This window comes from Apis cerana, linkage group LG3, assembly GCF_029169275.1.
Source record: "Apis cerana isolate GH-2021 linkage group LG3, AcerK_1.0, whole genome shotgun sequence".
In the NCBI taxonomy this organism is placed as follows: Eukaryota; Metazoa; Arthropoda; class Insecta; order Hymenoptera; family Apidae; genus Apis; species Apis cerana.
In genome coordinates this window covers 3,540,969-3,562,005 of record NC_083854.1, presented here as the reverse complement: position 1 = coordinate 3,562,005, position 21,037 = coordinate 3,540,969, and the positions used below count along the sequence as shown (strand labels likewise).

Sequence of the window (21,037 nt, the reverse complement as noted above, 5' to 3'; positions counted from 1 at the left end):
TCTCATAATCGGAGTTTATAATTAATTTGATGACAATCTGTATTATCTTCTAATGATAATAATTATACTAGTGCCATCTAGCGAAGCTTATATAATTATATAATTAAAGATAGTCGTTTATTATGTAATTATGTAAATATTTTATAATTGATATATAATTATAATTATTTACGTAAAAATATATGATAATATTAAAAATTCACATTAAAATAATATCTTCATACTTCATGATTATTCTTCTTTTGTTTACAGTATCCGAAAGCTATAGCAGTTATGTGAACTCGATGTATGCCAGCGGGGCCCAATTTGCAACACCTTGTACCCCTAGTCCACCACGGGGACCTGGAGGAGTTCCAACGAGTGTAATTCAAGCAGCTACCAGTTCGGTTTCCGACGATTTATATCTACTGGAATTAGGTTTCCCTCCACGATCGAAGAAGAACAAGTTGAAAAAACCGCGTCAAGGAGACGGTGCTGCAGTAAAAAGAAAATCTCGCGAGGGTTCGACGACGTATCTTTGGGAATTTTTGTTAAAATTACTACAGGATCGAGAGTATTGTCCTCGATATATCAAGTGGACGAATCGCGAACGAGGTGTCTTCAAATTGGTGGACAGCAAAGCAGTATCTCGTCTATGGGGTTTGCACAAGAATAAGCCGGACATGAACTATGAAACGATGGGTCGAGCCCTGCGTTATTATTATCAGCGTGGTATCCTGGCAAAAGTTGACGGACAGAGGCTAGTTTATCAATTCGTGGATGTACCGAAAGATATTATAGAAATTGACTGTACCGGCGCGTGAGATAGGGTTCGACCGAAGGAACAGCAGCACGAGAGGCGAGCTATACGGGAAAAGAGTGATTCGTGTATTTATGCTGCGATCTTTCGCGAGAACACATCGTTATCGTCATCATCGTTCTCATCAAGCAGCTCTTCCTGCCACAATGTGCTTACTTGGCACACCCCCCAGACGATCTAAAGCATACCCTCTCTCTGACTTCGTTTGTTCCTTGTATTATAAATATATACTTATAGAGACATATATTAAAACGTGAATAGCGCATGCGCACGGATGCTGCCGCGTGAGGATGAGTGTTTTGTTTTTGTCGACGCGACAGTTGCCACGTACGGTATACCTATGCAACTACCGTATATTGTAATTTCGTCCTCCTTTGGTCTTTCTTTTTTTTTATTATTCTTTGACGATATACGTCAATAATAATCGTACTAAGCTTTACAACGTTTATGTATATTATATATATTATATATATATATATGTATACGTTGAGCTCGTTCAAATTTGTACAAAATTTAGTTTTTAAAAATGCTACGGCACAAATGTTATTAAATATGTTTTAATCAAGAGTAAATGAAGAAAGAAAAAATTAAAATGAATCTATTACTTAAACATATAGCCGGAATATAGGCTAACAATTGTACATTCAAGAATGCGATAAATTATTTATTGTATATTAGACGATTATATATGTTACCTAGAAAAAAAAAGAAATTGTTATATACGTGTCGATGAAGGGAATCATAAGAAAGCAAAGGGGAAGTAAAACTTAACACAATGTGCATGCACGCGTATGTGGAAAGTTTAAAGAAGAAAAAAACGAAACGAAATGAGGGCTGTGAAAAGATTCAGAAAGGAAAAAAAATATGATAGTGCGGAAATGATAAAGATGTTAAAAAGTTTTACAGAGCGAGCTCAGGGAGAGGTACACATATATACAAACATACATTTGTACACAACACGTGCATACGTGTGTATGATTGCACGCGGCTGTACATCTATACAAACACAGTATCCACACACTATATTTTTTTAAATATAAGCGAAAAAAGGGCGACTCTTCTATTTGAGCTGAAGGTTCAACAATGTAAGGTGCTGGCTATACACACGAGGTCCAAGAATGTTATTTAGCAAGCTAGTGTTACTAATTCATAAAAAAAATTATTGAAACAGACATTATATCTCTGTATATATAAAATTACACCTTTTAGTATATATTATTGAATATTATATATATATTATATGAATATATATTGTATGTTATGTAGTAAATGGAGTGAGTTAATGTATCTCTATGAGATTTTTTGTCACGTCTGCATAGGAAGAAATTTGAGTAACCGTCTATCTGTACGATGTCTCTGTTCCTGTCTTTTTATATAGGAAAAAAAGGAAGTAAACACTGTGGAAGCATTATCGTTTTTCTCTTGTATTGTAATTCTCTTTTCTTTTCTTTTTTTTTTTAATAAACTATCGACATTGAGATCAAACGATAATGAATTGATTTGCATGATCAGTGATTTGAGTCTATGATCTGCAAAAAAAAAAACGCACATCCGCGTGTTTCCTGTGCTCAGCTGGAATTAGAGACATCATACTTTTCTAAACGTTTTAGAATATAATAGCCTTCCTAAGATGTAAGGGGCGTTCGAAACATGATAAGTTAGAGAGAAATTTAATTTATTGAGCAGCAGCCCGCCCCTAAATACGGACGTGATGTGCGAGTGCAAGCGTATCCTATAGAAATAAGTTTTGTACATAAAGATTCGTTGAGAGCATACTTAGAAAGAATATTACGCTACGTTATCTTCGTAATCGTGGACAAACGAAAAAAGAGAAAAAAACAGGAGAGACAAAAGAGATAAAAGTGCAACTCATCTTTGAGGCTTATCTGCACAAGTTCTTCTTGATCACCTCCAAACATTTCGAAGAAGAAAAAAAAAATATAATAAATAATAGAGAATATGATCAAGTGCTGCCAATAATGCCTGTAAACGGTCCCTTGCATTTTATCACTTAAAAGAATAAAAGAAAAGAAACAAAAAACAATATTATAAAGAATTATACGCGCGGTTATTAAAATCAAGAAGAAATGTCTTGGGACGCCAGACATACCAGATGATACAAAGCGAATTGCCTTCTTGTAATTAACAAAAACGTGTTGCCTTCTAACAAAGAAAACATATTAAAGAAAAAAAAATTCTAGCAATTTGTATTTGTAATACCATCGACTTTATCCGGGTACTTAAAGAAAACCTTTAACCCTGTATATCATCCCCTATTTGTCAGCATAGAATTTTGTAATTTTTGTCAAGAGAAACATAATAATAATAATAATAATAATAATAATAATAATAATAATTATATAATGAAAAAGATAAAAAAAATTGAGAAACGTTTTTGGTACACGAAGACTTTTTTCATATCGCACTTTGCATACACGTATCAGATGAAAAATATGCTTAAAAATAAAAAAAAATTAATAAAGAGAGAAGAATGAAATACATCAGAGTACAATGAACAAAAAAGCAAGTACCTATAAATAAATAGTACCACTTCTATACATAACATCCACTTATAAACAATGAATGGACACTGCAACAAAAAATCCTATTTTTAGGTAAATTAAATTTACATATACATAACGATTGACTACGATGCAGGATATTTTAACAAATAAGACTTTACTGTAATAGGGATAAATCTATAATTACTTACCTGTAAAATAATACGAAGACACGATGGATTGACGTAAGGAACTCTAATGTAACGTTCTGTGATTCGTTGTTTGTAGGTGAAATTTAATAAAAGATTACTGTATCATAATTATTAATCATTTATTAATCCCTTATCATCAGAGAAAAATTAAAAAAAGATTAAGATTAATATTTAAAAATTAAGATTCTATATTATCTATTAAATATGAAATCTATCTATATTATCTAAAAAATTAAATTTTAATTTTTTGAATGAATATAATTAATAAAAATTATATCATAATAATAATTAATAAAAAGATGTATTTTTTAAAAAAGATAAAAATTTTATTAAAACAGAAGAATGAAATAAGATTAAACTTAAAAATCGAGTTTTAAAAGTTGCTTATTATAATGATTACACTGTGACGTAATAGTTATATATACTTAAATGGAATTGATAAGATACTCATCTAAAGAAAGCATTCTATTGGTCCGTGTATTATTGGTCGACCAATCAGTGACGTAGCTTTAAGAGAAAGTATTTCAGTGCCTGTTACACACGTAGATGATTCCACAGTTAGTATCGAACCTCGAGAAACGATAGTTGTCAAAGTAACGTCAAATTTTGGAGAATTGTGTAAGGTACAAATTGTTTTTACATTATATCCATATTATATTTTATGTAAATGATTATTTAACTTTTTAATTATAAACGAATATCAAAAGACAAACGCAATGTTAAAGCTTTAATTATTGATTTCACTACACAGTCAATCTTACCACACCCTGTGGCCATTTTGAACAGTAGAGAGTTGTCTACAAACGTCGAACGATAAGCATTCTTCAAAATGGATCAGATTACACCAAAGGAAGTAAAAATTTTAGAAAATCCGGAAGATATTCAAGAAAGAAGAGAGCAAGTTCTCAGTCGATATGCAAATTTTAAAGCGGAAGCTAAAAACAAGAGAGATAAACTTGAAGACTCCCGTCGCTTTCAAGTATATATTTTTTTTATTTTATTTTTATCTTATCAAATTTTTTTATTTTTATTTAACTTTTATTTATCACATTATTAATAATTTCATTTGTTTTTAGTATTTTAAGCGAGATGCGGATGAACTTGAAGGATGGATTTTCGAAAAACTGCAAGCTGCTTCAGATGAAAGTTATAAAGATCCCACAAATCTCCAAGCAAAAATACAAAAGCATCAAGCTTTTGAAGCAGAAGTTGCAGCTCATTCTAATGCTATAGTATCATTAGATAATACTGGATCAGAAATGATAGCTCAACATCATTTTGCAAGTGATGTCATTCGTAAGAGATTAGGTAAGATTTCATTGATATTGATATGATATTTATTTAATTTATTGCTTAAAATTAATAATTAAATTTATTTTATAGCTGATCTTCATCAATTATGGGAATTACTACTCTCTAGATTAGCAGACAAGGGCCTTAAGTTACAACAAGCTTTAGTACTTGTACAATTTATGCGACATTGTGACGAAGTGATGTTTTGGATTCATGATAAAGAAGCATTTGTAACAACTGATGAATTTGGACATGATTTAGAACATGTTGAAGTCCTCCAAAGAAAATTTGACGAATTCCAAAAAGATATGGCTAGCCAGGAATATAGAGTAACAGAAGTAAATGAATTAGCAGATAAACTTCTTCTAGATGGACATCCTGAACGTGACACTATTTTACGTAGAAAAGAAGAACTCAATGAATCTTGGCAAAAATTAAAACAGCTTGCTGTTTTGAGACAAGAAAAACTTTTTGGTGCACACGAAATTCAAAGATTCAATCGGGATGCTGATGAAACAATGGCTTGGATTGCAGAGAAGGATGTTGTCTTATCCTCAGATGATTTTGGACGTGACCTTGCAAGTGTACAAACTTTACAAAGGAAGCATGAGGGCATAGAACGCGATTTAGCAGCTTTAGAGGATAAAGTTTATACATTAGGCGCTGAAGCAGATCGTCTCGCAGCTATTCATCAAGCAGATCATTCTAAACAAATTCAAGCCAAACGCGCAGAGATATTACAATCATGGGAGAGTCTAACAGCAAAAGCAAAAGAACGACGTTTGAAGCTTGATGAATCTTATTACTTGCATAGATTTTTAGCTGATTACAGAGATTTAGTTTCTTGGATGAACGACATGCGCGCGATTATTTCAGCAGATGAATTGGCTAAAGATGTAGCTGGTGCAGAAGCTCTTGTTGAAAGACATCAAGAGCATAAAGGAGAAATTGATGCTAGAGCCGATAGCTTCGATGCGACTACATTGGCTGGTAACAAGTTATTGGAAAAAAAGCATTACGCCGCGGAGGAAGTAACTAGAAAATTAAATTCTCTCGCAGAAGATAAACAATCTCTTTTAAGTCTCTGGGAAAAGAGAAAAATTTTATATGAACAATGCATGGACTTACAATTATTTTATCGAGATACAGAACAAGCGGATGCATGGATGGCGAAACAAGAAGCATTTTTAGCAAACGAAGATTTGGGAGATTCGCTCGATAGCGTAGAAGCTCTTATTAAAAAACATGAAGATTTTGACAAATCGTTAGCTGCTCAGGAGGAAAAAATAAAAATATTGGATGAATTTGCTGGTAAATTAATAGAAGGAGAACATTATGCAGCAGATGATGTAGCACAAAGACGTCAACTTTTATTAGAGAGACGCGCCATTCTTCTTGAAAAATCGGCTCAAAGAAGACGTCGTCTAGAGGACGCATACAAATTACAACAATTTGAACGCGATTGTGATGAAACAAAGGGTTGGGTCAATGAAAAACTCAAATTTGCTACTGATGATAGCTATTTAGATCCTACTAATTTAAATGGAAAAGTGCAGAAACATCAAAACTTTGAACAAGAATTAAATGCCAACAGAACTCGTATGGAAGAAATGGTAGCTACTGGACAAGAATTAATCGAAAGTGATCACTATGCCAGCGATAGAATTCGTACTCGTACCGATGAAATTATGTCTCTATGGGAAAGTTTAACTCATGCTACTGAAAAGAAAGGAGCCAAACTGCAAGAAGCCTCCCAACAGCAACAATTTAATCGTACTGTCGAGGATATCGAATTATGGCTCTCGGAAGTAGAAGGACAATTGATGTCTGAAGATTACGGTAAAGATTTAACCAGTGTGCAAAATCTTCAAAAAAAACATGCTCTTTTGGAAGCTGATGTCGCATCTCATTCTGACAGGATCGAAAGCATTGCCCAAGCTGCAGATCAATTTGTGAAATCTGGTCATTTTGATGCAGATAATATCAAAGCTAAACAAGAACAACTACAAGCTCGATATGCAGCTCTTCAGCAGCCTATGAGTATTCGTAAACAACGACTTCTTGATTCATTGCAGGTGCAACAATTATTTAGAGATATAGAAGACGAAGAAGCCTGGATTCGTGAAAAAGAACCAGTTGCAGCATCTACCAATCGTGGTCGTGATCTCATTGGTGTACAAAATTTACAGAAAAAACATCAGGCTGTTCTGGCAGAGATAAATAACCATGAACCACGCGTGGCTGCTGTTTGTCAGGCAGGTGCATCAATGCTGCAAGAAAGTCATTTCGCCGCCGAAGAAATTAGCCAACGTTTAGCTGCACTGGACGAACATTGGGGACAATTAAAAGAGAAAGCTAGACAACGTAAAAATGACTTAGACGATTCTCTCCAAGCACATCAGTACTTTGCTGATGCTAACGAAGCTGAATCTTGGATGAAGGAGAAACGACCTATAGTCATGAATGCTGACTATGGAAAAGATGAAGATAGTTCTGAGGCTCTTTTAAAAAAACATGAAGCGTTGGTCAGTGATCTGGAAGCATTTGCAAGTACTATAGCCGCGCTTAGAGATCAAGCTGCCTCTTGCCGTCAACAAGAAACTCCTACTGTTGACATTACTGGCAAAGAATGTGTGGTGGCACTCTATGATTATACAGAAAAATCACCAAGAGAAGTTTCCATGAAGAAGGGTGATACTTTAACTCTGTTGAATTCTAACAACAAAGATTGGTGGAAGGTCGAAGTAAATGATCGTCAAGGTTTTGTTCCAGCCGCTTATGTAAAAAGAGTTGAACCTGAAGCAGGATTGAGCGCTTCCCAGCAAAATTTAGCAAGAGAACAAAGTTCTATTGCAGCCAGACAAGCTCAGATCGAAGCTCAATATGATGATCTTCTGAGACTTGCCCGTGAAAGACAAAATAAGCTTAATGAAACAGCCAAAGCTTATGTACTCGTCAGAGAAGCTGCAGAATTGGCTACTTGGATCAAGGATAAAGAGAATCATGCTCAAGTTCAAGATGTTGGTGAGGATTTGGAACAGGTAGAAGTGATGCAAAAGAAATTCGATGATTTCCAAGCTGATCTTAAAGCCAATGAAGTTCGTCTTGCTGAGATGAATGAGATTGCTGTACAATTAATGAGTCTTGGACAAACGGAAGCAGCTTTAAAAATTCAAACACAAATACAGGATCTCAATGAAAAATGGACTAGTTTGCAAACCCTTACTGCAGAACGTGCTAATCAACTTGGCTCTGCTCATGAAGTTCAACGATTCCATCGTGATGTTGATGAGACCAAGGACTGGATTCGCGAAAAAGACGCTGCGTTGAATAACGATGATCTTGGAAAGGATTTGCGCAGTGTACAAGCCTTACAGCGCAAACATGAAGGATTAGAAAGAGATCTAGCTGCTTTGGGAGATAAAATAAAACAACTAGATGAAACAGCTAATCGCCTGATGCAATCGCATCCTGAAACTGCTGAACAGACTTATGCTAAACAAAAAGAAATCAACGAAGAGTGGACTCAACTAACAGCAAAAGCTAATAGCAGAAAGGAGAAGTTATTGGATTCTTACGATCTACAACGTTTTCTCAGCGATTATAGAGATTTGATGGCTTGGATAAACTCAATGATGGGTTTAGTCGCTTCAGAGGAGCTGGCTTCGGATGTAACTGGTGCAGAAGCTCTCCTCGAACGACATCAAGTAAGTTGGTTGATCAAAAGATAGCTGGTATTGAAATGATCAAATGATCACACAGTCGTTCACGAGTCATTCATGAATTATAGAATCACAGAGCAGAGATAGACGCACGATACGGCATACTTCCAGAGGTACTGAAGTGTTGAAAAGAGCATGGAACAAAACTGTGCGACTTTGCCTCTGAATACATTTTTCTATATTTTTTATAATTAATCACATTTGATATATTTTTTTATGTTGCTAAATTTCTTTTCATAAAAAAAAGAACAGATTGACAAATCGATGTTTTTAGTAATGAAGACACCGCCTTATTAACACTTATGGAATATTTTCAATGCTTTTTATAGTGTAATCGCTGTCTTTTTCGCTTATCGTAGTGTCTATTGTCGAGTGGATTGAAAACGTGCAAAATATGCGTGTGAATTTATATGGAGGCTATCAATATTATCAATAATACGCATGAATTGATATAACTTTTATTTCATTTATGTTATAGGAACACCGCATGGAAATCGATGCCAGAGCAGGTACTTTCCAGGCATTCGAACTTTTTGGTCAACAACTTTTACAATCCAGTCACTATGCAAGTGTTGAAATTCAAGAAAAACTCGAATCTATGGCTGAAGCACGCCAAGAACTAGAAAAAGCTTGGATCCAACGACGTATGCAATTAGATCAAAATTTAGAGCTACAATTATTCTGTAGAGATTGTGAGCAAGCTGAGAATTGGATGAGCGCACGAGAAGCCTTCTTAAGTAGTGCAGATACTGTTGATAGTAGTGACAATGTGGAGGCTCTCATTAAGAAACATGAAGATTTTGATAAAGCTATCAATGCTCATGAAGAAAAGATTGCTACATTGCAGACTTTAGCTGATCAACTGATTGCCGCCGAGCATTATGCTGCGAAACCAATTGATGAAAGACGTTGCCAGGTTCTCGATCGTTGGAAGCATTTAAAAGATGCTCTTATTGAAAAACGTTCTAAATTGGGAGAATCTCAAACTCTACAACAATTCTCTCGAGATGCTGATGAAATGGAAAATTGGATAGCTGAAAAACTACAATTGGCTACTGAAGAGAACTATAAAGATCCAGCTAATATTCAATCGAAACATCAAAAACATCAGGCATTTGAGGCCGAATTGGCAGCAAATGCTGATAGAATTCAATCTGTACTAGCTATGGGAGGTAATTTAATTGAGAAACATCAATGTGCTGGTTCCGAGGACGCCGTCCAAAAAAGACTTGCCTCAATTGCCGATCAATGGGAATATCTTACTCAGAAAACTACAGAAAAATCTATGAAACTTAAAGAAGCTAACAAACAGCGCACATATATCGCTGCAGTTAAAGATCTTGATTTCTGGCTTGGTGAAGTGGAAAGTTTACTCACGTCTGAGGATGCTGGCAAAGATTTGGCTTCTGTACAAAATTTGATGAAAAAACATCAATTAGTTGAAGCTGATATTCAGGCACATGAAGAAAGAATCAAAGATATGAACGCGCAAGCAGATTCTCTTATTGAAAGTGGACAATTTGATGCAGCTGGTATTCAAGAAAAACGACAAAGCATAAATGAACGCTATGAAAGAATTCGCAATCTTGCTGCTCATAGACAAGCGAGATTAAATGAAGCAAATACATTGCACCAATTCTTCAGAGATATTGCTGATGAAGAGTCTTGGATCAAGGAGAAAAAATTATTAGTCGGATCAGACGATTATGGTCGTGATCTTACTGGCGTGCAAAACTTAAAGAAAAAACATAAGAGATTAGAAGCAGAGTTAGGTAGCCATGAGCCTGCAATACAAGCTGTTCAAGAAGCGGGAGAAAAATTGATGGATGTTTCTAATCTGGGAGTACCTGAAATTGAGCAACGTTTGAAGCTTCTCAACCAAGCATGGGCTGAATTGAAACAACTGGCTGCTAATAGAGGACAAAAATTAGATGAATCTTTGACTTATCAACAATTTTTGGCTAAAGTCGAAGAAGAAGAAGCTTGGATCACGGAAAAACAACAATTGTTATCAGTTGAAGATTATGGCGACACTATGGCTGCTGTACAAGGCTTATTAAAAAAACACGATGCTTTTGAAACTGATTTTGCAGCTCATGGTGAACGCTGTAAAGATATCTGTGAAGCTGGAGAAGCTTTGATTAAAGCTGGAAATCATCGTGCAGATGCAATAGGACAAAGATGTGCCCAACTTCGTAATAAATTAGAACAACTTGGTGCTCTTGCGGCCAGAAGAAAGACTCGACTTAATGATAATTCGGCATATTTACAATTTATGTGGAAGGCAGATGTAGTTGAATCTTGGATTGCTGACAAAGAAACTCATGTACGCTCAGAAGAATTCGGAAGAGATTTGTCTACCGTACAGACATTATTAACTAAACAAGAAACCTTTGACGCGGGATTACATGCCTTTGAACACGAGGGAATTCAAAATATTACTTCCTTGAAAGAAATGCTAGTCGATTCTGGACACGATCAGACACCTAGTATTCAGAAACGTCACGCGGATGTTATTGCTCGGTGGCAAAAACTCTTAGCTGATTCTGATGCAAGAAAGCAACGTTTGCTAAGAATGCAAGATCAATTCAGACAAATTGAAGAATTGTATTTAACATTTGCCAAGAAAGCATCTGCTTTCAATTCATGGTTTGAAAATGCAGAAGAAGATTTAACCGATCCTGTACGATGTAATAGTATTGAAGAAATTCGAGCTCTGAGAGAAGCACATGCACAATTTCAAGCAAGTTTGTCTTCGGCAGAAGCAGATTTTGAAGCTTTGGCAGCTCTTGATAGACAAATCAAAAGTTTCAATGTTGGTCCTAATCCATACACATGGTTCACAATGGAAGCTCTAGAAGATACTTGGCGCAATTTGCAAAAAATAATTAAAGAACGTGATGTAGAACTTGCAAAAGAAGCTCAACGGCAAGAAGAAAATGACAAATTACGTAAAGAATTTGCTAAACATGCTAACGCATTCCATCAATGGCTAGCGGAGACGAGAACATCTATGATGGAAGGATCAGGATCGTTAGAACAGCAATTAGAAGCAACAAAGAGAAAAACTCAAGAAGTTCGTGCACGCCGTCAAGATTTAAAGAAAATCGAAGATTTGGGAGCAATTTTAGAAGAACATTTAATTTTGGACAATCGTTATACGGAACATAGTACCGTAGGATTGGCTCAACAGTGGGATCAATTAGATCAATTGGGAATGCGTATGCAACACAACTTGGAACAACAAATACAAGCACGTAATCAGTCTGGTGTTTCTGAAGATGCCCTTAAAGAATTCTCAATGATGTTTAAACATTTTGATAAGGATAAGAGTGGTCGTTTAAATCATCAAGAATTCAAATCATGTTTGAGAGCTCTTGGTTACGATTTACCAATGGTAGAAGAAGGCCAACCTGATCCAGAATTTGAAAATATCCTTGGTACATTTTTATTTTAAACAATAATTATGAAATATAGATAAATTTATATTTATATATAAATTTATAATATATGATTGTACAATGTAAAATTTTTATTTTTCAGATGTTGTTGATCCAAATAGAGATGGTTATGTATCATTGCAAGAATATATGGCATTTATGATCAGTAAGGAAACAGAAAATGTACAAAGTTCTGAGGAAATAGAAAATGCTTTTCGTGCTATTACTGCTGCAGATCGGCCATATGTTACGAAAGAAGAATTATATGCTGTAAGTATAAAAAATAATTTTTAAATATATAATTATTAATTTATTTTTTTCATATTAATAATATATTATACATGTTTAGAATCTTACCAAGGAGATGGCCGATTATTGTGTTGCTCGCATGAAACCTTATGTCGATCCAAAAACGGAGCGACCAATCACAGGAGCATTGGATTATATTGAATTTACTCGCACTCTTTTCCAGAATTAATTGTAGTTACATAAATTATTCCTTTTTTATTATAACAATTATTAAATTATAGAATGTTACAGTTAAACTATTGAATGCTTACTTATTTCATTAAACACCTCACACTTCAATATATATGTATATGTAATCAATCATTTATCTTAAATTTATTTACAGCGCATTTTATACTGTTTTGTATGTAACATATTTGCTATTAATGAAAAATCATGAAAAATAAATTATATGCATTATATATAATGATTTACATATTTTACAGTAGGAAATAATTTAAAAAGTTTTTTTCAATAAAATTTTATTGAGATTACGTAAAATTAGAAACTATATTTAAATTATATAGTAAAATTTAAATATAGAAAAATAAAATAAAATTATATTCTTTTAATAATTCATATGTTATCTATTTGTTTGTTTATTAGATCTTGGTAAAAATCTATTTAATATTCCATAATCTTTTTGAGGTTTTTCTACTTTCTTTATATTCGATTGAATATTCGCTTGACGAAGTATATTAATAGTTTCCTAAAAAAAAATATTTTTTAATATTTATAATATGTATATATATATATATATATATATATATATATGTATAAAAATTTATTTACCCTTCGATTTAAATCTTTCAGAATTTTTTTAGTTTTAATTACTTTAGCTGTTCCGCCTTTGCCTTTAGCTTTCGTTCTACGAGGTTTGAAATCTATTTCCTTTGGTTTAAGATACTACAAGCATATGATATAGAATTTCTTAATTATTTTTTTTTTAATTATAAAAAGAAAAATTAATTAAATTATTAAATACTCACCAAAAGATTCTTTTTAGCTTCTATTTTATCTTTTAAGGTGGGTACATCTACTTCTGTAATAGCAATTGGATCCAAACATATTAATTCTGGTTGAATCTTGTCTAATAGAGCTTTTACTTCAGCTTCGCGTCTCTGAATTTTAGTTTGGAATGGATTATTTTCAAGAGCATCAAAGTTAGCTTCTCCACTCCCTGGTACTAAAAGAGAAGAAATTCCTCTCAATGTACCAATACCTAAAATATCTTCATATGGACAAAATTGCATACTTGTCACAGTCCATTCAGCTCTATGACGTAAGTAAGGTTTCATTTCATTGGCTAATCTAATAATAGAAATTATATTTATATACATTTTATATATATGTGTATGTATATATATATATATATATAAATTATAATTTAATATTTACCGATAAACTTCTACAACATTTCCCATAGCTAATGCTAATTGACCACATTGACTGTAAGATAAATGATGAACTGGAGCTCGTACACGATAATTATGTACTGGACCTGCTAGTTGTCTAATATCCCATATTTTTACAAATTTATCTTGACAACTGGTTGCCATGTAAGTTCCATAAGGATGAACTGCACAAGCAGCTACTGCTTGAGTATGACATAACATTTTTACCAAAGGATCTTTATTATTTGGAGACCACATTGAAACTACACCTTTTGAGTCACCCACACAAAGTAGTGCATTACTAGGATTTTGTGTCATTACCTATAAAATAATTGATAATTTTTTTATATTATATTAACTAAATAAATAAAAAATTATAAAATATACTTGAACTTACTGCTATTTTTCCTAATCTGGAATTAAAAGAGTTTATAAATTTTCCAATGGAAATATCTAACCATGCCAAATAACCATCCCTAGATCCACTGGCAAGTAAAAAATGATAAGGTAAAAATTCTAACTTATTAACTTTATTCATTAATTTTAAACAGTGAAGTTCAATTCCTTGATTGTCATAAATAAATACCCATTCTTTTTGTGCTACTGCAAACATTGTTTCTATATGAAGCCATGATACATCATGTATTGATTCCATTACATTTATTTCACAAGCTAATTTTTTTGTGATCCAATCTAAAGCAGCTACATGACCTTTCTTTCCACCTAATACTAAATGTCTACCATTTCTAGTATATTTTATATAATATGGTCCAAAATCTAAATTTAATGTAAAATGTTTAGCTGCACTTGTTATGTCTGTATTATCTGCAATTTGTTTTTGATTATATTGTACTGTTACTTCTCCAGCATCAGCTTCCAAACAACCATAATCTTCTGTCAAAAATAATTCAGTACGAGCAGTATCTTTTACTGTTATTTCAAAATTTTTTTCCTTTTTTTTTAATTTTTGTTTTATTATTTTATTTTTGATTTTAGATGATCCTGGTTTTAAATCAATTCCATCACCTTTACTATATTTTCTTAATTTTTCTGGATCAATTGGTACTCGATTACGATATCTATGATCTGTAAATATTATAATTATTTTTAAAATATAATCATATAAAATAAAATTATATCAATGAATATATATATATATATATATAACTAAATAATAAACAATATATATAAAGTACTTGTAGATTTTATTCTTCTCATAGATTTCATTGTTTTTGTAACTTGCATTGTTTTCATAGGTCTCATTGTTCTTGTAGGTTTCATTGTTCTTGATTATTATAATTAAAACAACAATTAATTGACTAAAACAAATAATTGATTAAAACAATTATTTTTTATTATATTAAAATCTAAATATTCTACTCTTCGTCATAATTCTAACCGAACCATGTGTAAATTCATAAGACGCCATATTTTATTTAAAGCAACGTTTACAAAATGAACGAATTAATAAATAATTTCTATTAATGATTTTTTTCTTTTATTAAATTTTAGACATTCGTTTTATTAAATCTTTCTTCAATGAAACCAATAAAAGGAATTTTAAATTTTTATAAATATATAAATATTTTATAAATATTCTATCAAAAAATGATGTCATCAAATGATTCAAATCTATTTATAATTTTATTAAATTTACTTTCAATAGTTTCACTTTCAATCATTATTAACATTGTAATTTTATTTCAAATAGAATCAATAGCGTTGAAAATAAAGTTTTTTAATGTTCCCGAGATATGAAATAAAAAATGCAAATGAATATTATATCTATTTTGTATTTTATCTGTGTTAAAAATCTATATATCTATATTCAGTGATGTACAAGAATATAAGATAGAAAATTTCATAAGATGGTAGATCTATTCTGTAATCTTATTCGTGCTCAATATAAAAACATGAGAAATAATATATAGTTCAATCTTAATCTATACACATAATCAAAGGTTGTACAACTGTTGTTACTTTTGTGTACTTCAAATTTAACCTGCCAAGAATCCGGCAAATTTATTTTCAAACGTAATTGTTTATATAAAGATTATAATAAAGTAATTAAACATGAAAACTGCGCCTGATCCAAAAGATATACAGGTATTACATGTTATTTTTTAAAAATGTAATTGTATTAATATTTGTTTTCTAGCCTATAAAATTCTTAAAATTTTTACATCATGTATTTATATGATACGTCATTCTTTTAAAAATAAAAAATATACATATATATTTATATATATTATTTTTTTATGTTTTTCTTATATATATTTTATTGTAATTTTTCAGGAATTTCAATTTAAACAATCAAATATTTCCCAAGTTTTAGATGCATTTTCATCCATACCAACTGCATGCAGTTTATTGGTTACAGATAAAAAAAGAGGATTATTATATATAGGTCAAAATAATAAAATAATTATGTTAAAACCAGGAGAAGATAATGATCCAGAGTGGAAAGTAGAATTTAATATACCTGTAGCTGTGTCTAAATTAACACTTAATTGTGATTGTTCCTATTTAGCTGTGGCAGCACATGGATCTATAATTTTAATTTATGATGCACAAGCACTTACAAAAAATGTATGTTTAAATCAATATAGAATTCTTTTTTTTTTTTTGATATTTTTATCAAAGAATTTTATAATCATATGTCTTTTTCCAGAACTTACAATTATTACATAAAGTTAAAGTTTCCACATCAAATGGAGATATATTTGTGAATGATCTGCGATGGAATCCTGCTATATCAGGAATGTTATGTACAATAGCTAGTGATTATACAATTGGTAGTTTTAAAATAAAAGAAAAAAAAAAGGAAATTGAATCAAAAGTTTTAGAGAAATTTAATGATGATGGTTTACATGCTTTATGTGCAGCATGGAGTCCTAAAGGGAAACAAATTGTTGTGGGTTGTAAAAATGGTAATATAGTACAATTTAAACCTGATTTAAAAGTAGCTAGAACAATTTCTGGTCCAAACCCATATATTGGAGAAGTTGTTAGTATTTTATGGATCAGCAATTATCAATTTTGTGCTGCTTATTTGGGTAATGAACAAGGGATTAATGTTCTTATAATTGATGCTCCTAAAGGTGAAGCAAATGCTATTTTTACTTGTTATGAAGATATTACTTATGGAGTAACAGATGCAGAAGGAGAAGGAACAATTCCACGTTATTATTTTGATCATGTACCAGAATGGGGTTTAATTATTGCTGCTAGCAGTAATAGTAGTGAAGTAGCTGTATTAGGATCTACAGATAAAGGAATTACTTGGAATCAATGGCAATTGGTAGATAGTGGCAGAGCTGAACTACCATTGATTCATACTACAGAAAGCTATCCAGTAGGTTTAGCTATTGACAAATCTGCAGTTAGAAAATTACCATGGGGAGCAGATTCTACTTTACCTCATCCAGTTCCTATACTTCATATTCTTGCAACATCTGGACAATTGTGTAGTTTTCATATGGTGAATCTGACTCCTAATTGTCCTCCAATTAATTGTCCACCTACAGAAATTATTGGAACTCCGCCACAAATACAAACAGGATTTGAAACATCCTTTATTATGAATGGTCTAGCAACTAGTACACCACTTTCTAAACAATCAGAAAATATTTCTGAACGTTCAAAACCAATTCCTTCAGGAAATATTTTCAATAAATTTGGTCAAGGAAGTAATTTTGTTGTACAACCTTCAACTGAAAAACTAAAACAAGAACAAAAATCTGAACATACAAACATAGGAATAAAATTATTAGAACCAGCTAAGGAAATTCAACCACAAGAAATTGATAAATTGGATGTTAAATTAACGTCAGTTAAAGAAATAATTATGCAAGAACCTATGGAATCTAATTCATCTGCAGATTATTTTGCTTATCGTGCTTATATAGAAGAACGTAATTTGTTTGAAAAGGAATTATGTAATAGATTAGAACCACAAACATGGGAATGTGGTACAGAAGAAGAACGTCAAAAACTTGTAGATACAATTACTATAATAGATCAATTTTTGCGAGAATTAAAAAAAACAACAAATAGCTTATCTAGTGACATTGCATATTTAAAAGCATTGTTATTACAATCATTTGCTTGGGTTGAGGAAACAAAGTCAAAAAAAAATGCAGCAACTAATGATATTACTACTAGAAATTGTGGAGATAGTAATAAAATATTTGATCTACAAAAACTTTATTATTATACTCAAACACAACTTACTCAAGCTACTAAAATCTTAGATTTAGAATGGTCAGATCATAAATATCAAGAAATGTCACGTATGAAAATTCCTCATTTGGAATTCATTTACCAAAATCTCATATTACATAATAAAATTATTCAAGAAGAAAAAAGCAAAATAGAGCAACTTAAAAATAAATGGAAATCAAATATTTGTAATAATAGTATTTTTGGCTTAAATCGTTCATTATCTAATTTGAATATCACATCGCCAAAATCTTTGAATACTCTTTCAAGAAATACAGGAATTATAGAAGCGCGATGCAAAGCAATTGCTTCTAAAACTTTGAGTTTTACTCCAGAAAAACAAATTAAATTAAGAAAACATTTGTCTATTTCTACTCCAAGGATAATAAAACCTGTTAATCCTTCTCCTAGTCAAGAGAAAATATTACTTCGTTTAGAAGCAACTTTATCCTCTTTAAATTCTCTCAATATTACAAATGTTAATATTCAAAACAAAATAGAACAATCTACTTCCAAACAAAATTCAGTTATCAAGAAACAAAGTATTGAAAATACAAATCAACAAAGTCCTTTAGCATCCTTAAATAGTATTGTAGCAAGGATTGGTACAAGTGAAACTAATGCATCAACACAAAATAAAATGCAAAGTAAACCTAATTTTGGTATTACTTTTCCATCTATAATTGGAAATAAAACAGAAAAAATATCTAGTACTTTACCAATTACTACAATATCTCAAAATACTAAACCAAAACAAGATACTATTATATTTAATCAAAGCAATACTTCTGCTCATATTTCACCTAATATAATAAAATCTTTACCTAAGGTTGATACTATTACATCTGATATATCAACACAGAAATCAGAAGAAATTGCTGCACAAAATTCAGTATGGTTCAAAGTAGAAAATAATTTACTGAATAATAGTTCATTAAAAGATTCATTACCATCAGAAATTTCATCAGAGAAGATACAAACAACTACTCCAAATACTGGAATGACAACACAATTAACAACAATAACAAAAACTAAATCAATATCTACATTTAGTTTTGCTACTCCAATTACTTCTACATCAATAAAGAGCACTACACAAAATACATTTGCTGCATCTCAAACAACAAGTGCACAAACATTTTCTTTTGCTTCAAAACCTTCAAATATTACTACTTCATTTAACTTAAAAATGATGCCATCAACGACGACATCTCAAACACAAGATTCATTAAGTTTAGCAGGATCATTTGCTGGTTTACAAACGACTAATCAAATATCTAATGTTTCTAATAGTTCTAATGTCGATGGAAAATATAACTATAAACCTACATTTGGAACACCTGGCTTTCAGATATTATTAGGACAAACATCAAGCGAAAATCAGGTTTCTGTAAAACTCGTAACTGGAGCTTCTCTTAAGGAAACAGTTACAACTACACCTTCTGTTACAATTGAAGAAATACCTTCTTCTGAATCAAAAACTTCAACAAATTCTATTCAAGATTTATCTACATCTTCTGCTACTCCTTTATTTAGCAGTCAAACAAATACATCAAATGTTTCTATATTTGGAGGAATTTCGAATTCTAATGCAACTATAACTACATGTACTGTCACAACAACTACTCCAACTACACAAACAACAACTACTTCATCTATGCCATTATTTGGCGATTTTATTCCAGCATCAAGTACTACAGCAAGTACAATGACAACTTCTGATACAATGTCTCCTTTTCAAAGTTCTTTGTCAAAATCTTTTGAGAAAACTACCATTAATTTACCTACAACAAATCTCACCAATACCACTACTACTACTTCTTCTACACTTACATTTGGAAATATAACAACAACTTCAGTTACTTCAGTTTTTCAACCTTCTCTTACAATGAATTCTCAATTTCCAAGTACAGTAGTTTCTTCAACACCTACTACTTCTGAAAAACCTGTTTTTAAACCTTTTGAAACTTCTGCTGATGCATTTATGTTTCGTAAAGTAACTATGGCAGCAGGAATCTTTAGCGGAAATAATACTAATTTAATTTTTGGTGGAAATACTCAAGCATCAACTTCCCCAACTTCTATTTTCGGAGGAAATGTATCCACGATATTTGGATCGCCTCAAATGTCTATATTTGATAATAATGCCCAAAAATCTGATTCAATATTTGGTTCAACATCAAATACGGGTTCTACATCTTTCTTTGGAAGTACACCAAATAATGTTACTCCAGCATTACCATCATCTGGATCTACATCTGTATTTGGCGGTGCTGCAGCTAATACATCGCCAATGGGAGTAGAACAACCTGTATTAGGTGCACAACCTACCTTTGGGCAAGCACCTTCATTTAATACTAAACCAATATTTGGATCACCTCCAACATTTGGAGCTCCAAAACCAATTTTCGGTGGCGGTTTTGGATCAACAACATTTGGAGTTACTTCTCCAAGTAAGTAATATATTATATATATTATTATATTTTACTATATTTATATTTTTTTATATATGTAGCAAATATATATAACAAAACTTAATTATAAAAATATAAAAATAAAATTATAAAAAAATATTATTAAATAGCATTTGGAAGTCCACCTACCTTGGGAGGAAGCCCTGCTCCAATTGATAACAATATGCCAAAAGTTTTTGGAAACGTAAATGGTAGTAGTACATTTGAATCTTTGGCAAATCAATCTGGTGGATTGAGTTTCAGTAGTTTAGCACAAAAAAGTGCAGATACACCAAAATCTCCAGTATTTACTAGGTAAATTTAAATTGAATTCTTTATTCAAATTTTTAAAATAATATAATTAAAAATATTTTTAATATATTTTTTGTTACAGTGGAAGCTCTTTTTCCACTTGGCGGTAGTTAATAAACATTCAAGATATATTATATTTTAAGACACGTTATTTTTATAAAAAAGAAATAAAGTTTTTGTGTCCTCCTCTTAATCTTTTTAAATTATGTATTTATGATTATTTTTTATAAATAGATTGAACATTATTAATTTTAAAATATTGTTGAAATTTGTATTATAAAAAGTGATTTAGAATATTTCAAACTTATTTACAATAAAAATATATTTACAATTAATAATATTATTTATGTAAGCTAAGTTAAAATATTAATTTTCATAAAAATTTTTAATTGATTAAAATCA

General features: G+C 31.4%; 4 protein-coding genes across 11 annotated transcripts in view; 3 read left to right on the top strand and 1 right to left on the bottom strand.

The window, feature by feature from the left end:
* The window catches only part of LOC107997067 (ecdysone-induced protein 74EF), a 153,411-nt gene extending 149,791 nt beyond the window's left edge, over positions 1-3,620 (top strand). For all 5 annotated transcript variants that reach the window (XM_017055431.3, XM_062072267.1, XM_062072266.1 and 2 more), the window contains one exon: positions 253-3,620. In XM_017055431.3, the coding sequence (XP_016910920.1) occupies positions 253-803 (551 nt within the window). In that variant the 3' untranslated portion in view covers positions 804-3,620. The remainder of the gene's footprint in view (positions 1-252) is intronic.
* Positions 3,621-3,982: 362 nt separating this feature from the next.
* LOC107997082 (spectrin alpha chain) lies at positions 3,983-12,512 on the top strand. 4 transcript variants are annotated; one of them, XM_017055464.3, is made up of 8 exons: positions 3,983-4,135; positions 4,264-4,491; positions 4,589-4,820; positions 4,896-8,512; positions 8,596-8,640; positions 9,006-11,967; positions 12,071-12,237; positions 12,317-12,512. In XM_017055464.3, the coding sequence occupies exons 2-8, from the start codon at positions 4,342-4,344 to the stop codon at positions 12,443-12,445; spliced, it is 7,302 nt and encodes a 2,433-aa protein (XP_016910953.1). In that variant the 5' UTR covers positions 3,983-4,135; positions 4,264-4,341; the 3' UTR covers positions 12,446-12,512. The 4 variants fall into 4 exon arrangements, with proteins under 4 accessions (XP_016910953.1, XP_016910954.1, XP_061928196.1 ...); XM_062072211.1 differs by having other exon boundaries at positions 4,071-4,130; XM_017055465.3 differs by lacking the exon at positions 8,596-8,640.
* On the bottom strand, positions 12,432-15,206 carry LOC107997023 (WD repeat-containing protein 46). Its single transcript, XM_062072269.1, has 6 exons — positions 14,846-15,206; positions 14,047-14,735; positions 13,654-13,970; positions 13,245-13,566; positions 13,048-13,161; positions 12,432-12,964 (listed from the first exon to the last, which is right to left on the bottom strand). The coding sequence occupies exons 1-6, from the start codon at positions 14,928-14,930 to the stop codon at positions 12,839-12,841; spliced, it is 1,653 nt and encodes a 550-aa protein (XP_061928253.1). The 5' UTR covers positions 14,931-15,206; the 3' UTR covers positions 12,432-12,838.
* Positions 15,207-15,334: 128 nt separating this feature from the next.
* Positions 15,335-20,828, top strand: LOC107997107 (nuclear pore complex protein Nup214). The gene is made up of 5 exons (XM_017055519.2): positions 15,335-15,755; positions 15,945-16,238; positions 16,321-20,323; positions 20,455-20,638; positions 20,718-20,828. Exons 1-5 carry the CDS (start codon positions 15,723-15,725, stop codon positions 20,743-20,745), a joined length of 4,542 nt encoding a protein of 1,513 aa, XP_016911008.2. The 5' UTR covers positions 15,335-15,722; the 3' UTR covers positions 20,746-20,828.
* The last annotated feature ends 209 nt before the right edge of the window (positions 20,829-21,037 follow it).